Source organism: Coccinella septempunctata, chromosome 1 (genome assembly GCF_907165205.1).
Source record: "Coccinella septempunctata chromosome 1, icCocSept1.1, whole genome shotgun sequence".
NCBI lineage: Eukaryota > Metazoa > Arthropoda > Insecta > Coleoptera > Coccinellidae > Coccinella > Coccinella septempunctata.
The window spans coordinates 11,457,620-11,460,584 of NC_058189.1; the positions used below are offsets into that span (position 1 = coordinate 11,457,620).

General features: G+C 36.2%; 1 protein-coding gene across 1 annotated transcript; it reads left to right on the top strand.

Annotated features, from left to right (window-relative positions):
• The first annotated feature begins 275 nt into the window (after positions 1-275).
• On the top strand, positions 276-2,436 carry LOC123316363 (dynein axonemal assembly factor 4-like). The gene is made up of 2 exons (XM_044902408.1): positions 276-1,247; positions 2,111-2,436. Exons 1-2 carry the CDS (start codon positions 326-328, stop codon positions 2,356-2,358), a joined length of 1,170 nt encoding a protein of 389 aa, XP_044758343.1. The 5' UTR covers positions 276-325; the 3' UTR covers positions 2,359-2,436.
• Positions 2,437-2,965: the final 529 nt, after the last annotated feature.

Below are 2,965 nucleotides of genomic sequence, written 5' to 3' on the forward strand. Positions count from 1 at the left end.
GGTTATGTGTACATGTCGCACGTGAGGTTAGGTTAGAGCATAAATTTACAGCAAGTTATTTTTTTCATTTTTTCTTCTTCTCTTCTCTGTTTGACCTGTTCTAGGCATTGAACTAAAGAAAGTTCAATGGTTCTAGGAGTTCTAGGACATAGAATTTGAGTGAGAATATCACAGATAAAATGCAAAGTGGAAAGAAATTCATATCTTCTCTGGTTGACTCATAAAACAAAGGATACAATCTGCATTTGTGCATTTATTGATCAAACATCCTCCGATCTTGTCATTAGTGACAAAAACTTTCAGAAAGTAGCAAGCTCTCTTTGAAATGCCCATTGTAATAAAAAAATTTGAATGGAGACAGTCCGAACACGTTGTTATCGTCACTGTTCCATCATGGGGAATACATCCTTCGAAAGTACATATATTTTATTCTGAAAGATATATAAAGGCTAATTACGAACAGTATTTCTTTGAACTTGTTTTATTGCGACCAATTAACGTTAAAGATAGTAAATGTACAATTACATCTACGGAAATTGTGTTCGAATTAATGAAGGCAGAGGCGGAAGAATGGCCAACTTTGGAGCCGGAACTTGACAAAAATGAAAGAATGAAATTGAAGTTGTTACTCATTGAAGAGACACATGAAAAAATGCAAAATGAAAGCAAAGAATGGGAAAATAAAAAGTCAGAACTCAAGAGAGTAGCTGTGAACGAGCAAATGAAAATCGAATCTGAAATCAAGAATAAAATTGAGAATTTAAAAATAAAAGAGAAAGAAGAAGCTTTGGGTGATGTGAGAAATTGGCATCATGATTTGAGTGAAAAAACTAAGAAATCGCTAAGGAAGAAGAAGAAGAAATTTGAGCAGTATTTAGCAACGCGTCCTAATGAAATAAACATTTTCCAAGAGAAGAATGAATTCGATATACCCCAGCCCAGACGCGCACAACAATTGGATGTCGATTTTACTCCAAGAATTTTTCCTACTCCTATGCGCGAATCGAAAGCAGAAGAAGAGAATGAATGGATGAGAATGCAAGCAGATGCTAGAAGATCTGTAGGATTTGTTTGTGAAGATTTGAGACCAGAAGAAAAGAATCCACAATATTTATTGAAGAAAGGAGACTCTTTCATGAATAACAACAATTATTTGGGGGCTATAAGTGCCTACACTTTCGGAATTACTTTGAGTGATAAATTTGTAGATTTGTACATTGCGAGATCCAGAGCCCACTATGCGCAAGGTAGTATGAATTATTCAAATTTAAGTTACTTTATTATTACCGGTATCAAAAAATCTATCAAATCACTTAATTTGGAGGGTTACACAAAGTTATCAAAGTACCGCAATATTGACAAATATCAATAAAGATCGAAATGAAGTTTCAAGGTGGAGAACTAGGATAATTCATAAAACTATATTAATGTTATATCATAATTCAGAAACGAAAACATGGTTTCAAATATGTGTGGAAGCCCATAGGTCTGATTCAACGCAGATACCCGAAGAAAATTCGTCAGATTTGAACAGGCAAAAAAAAAGTCGTTGTTAACTAGGCGAATTCTGAAGGTTCATGTTCTGTGTCGTGGTGGCACTTAGCTCAACATTACTATTCTGTAGCTTAGCTTAAACCATAGAGAAAGGGTCTCTGGTTACCTTAAAGTAAATCTAAAGATTGCAGAGTAGTACTCTGTAAAGAGTAAATCAAGACGGGTGTTTTCTGTGGTTTATACCAAGACGAAGGAACACAGATTACAGAGTCCTTTCATCTCCCTTCGTGAGATCATAGACAAACTAGAAGAGATCGGAAGTACTCAGGGCCACTCGGGTGTTTCCACACGCTACGTCACACAAGCGCGAATGGCGTAGATATCAAAATATTCGGAGCCGTGCAAAAAATTCGAATAATTTACTTATCATTATCACTAACTCAACCAACTTTAGAAAACCTTCTCAGCACTTCTAGAGAAACAACGCTTTGGCACAAACTTTGTTTGTTTGACATATCGAATACAAAAATACATTTACAATTCAATGACATTTATTTCTAACGTGATGTAAATCTCTGATTCTTTATTGATTGAATAGTTTTCATTTGTTTCCTAGGAAATTACCAAAAAACAGCTCGTGACTGCAGCACCGCATTGGAACTGCTAATCCCAAAGGTCGAAGCGAATCTCAAAGAAAGAGCAGAATGCATTGGCCGAAGAGGAATGGCTTTGTGTAAACTGAAAATGCTGTCGAAAGGCATAGGTGAATTAGAAGCAAGTTTAAAGTTGATGAAGAACGAGGAATTTGCGAGTTTTCTTCAGGAAGCTGAAAAGCAATGGATGAACAGTAGTGATTCAGAATAAATAAATTACTGTGTATACATAAAACTTCATCCTACAACGTTCATAAAGTTCTCCATGCAATTTGGTACAATTTCGATAACGCATTATTTACCACTTTGCGATATTCAGTTGAGTCCAAATTGCATTTATCATTCGGATGAAATCGCATCATGCATTTATTTCTGGCTACATGCCACACTTCAGTGAATTGCGGAATTTTTGAAGGTATGATATAAAGACCATGAATTGGCACACCTTACAAAATTTAACACTGGGCGGTCATATTGCTACCATTAAGCTACATTCACAATCAATTCACGGGCCGAAGTGCACTTCGGCACGGAAGCTTAGCAGATGGCGTTCTCCGTTACCATTCACAATGAAATTCAAGACAAAATTTCTTGCAAGTTGCAAACTATCACTTCGGCCAGGAATTTCGTGCCGGCTATAGATGATGCTGATGCTTATGTTTTGATCAGTTACATTTTTGATTCATTTGAGTATTTGGTTCCAAGATTATTGCGAATGGTAAATTTCGTGCCGAAGTGCACTTCGGCCCGCGAATTGATTGTGAATGCAGCTTAAAATCTGTTGTCTATGCCGATATTAGTATTCGGTGGTTTAAAGT

Excerpts from the sequence above, each read along its gene's own strand:
- LOC123316363 (XM_044902408.1), top strand. The coding sequence starts at position 326 with ATGCCCATTGTAATAAAAAAATTTGAATGGAGACAGTCCGAACACGTT. Across the intron at positions 1,248-2,110 it reads CAGAGCCCACTATGCGCAAG|GAAATTACCAAAAAACAGCT; the intron begins GTAGTATGAATT and ends TTTGTTTCCTAG.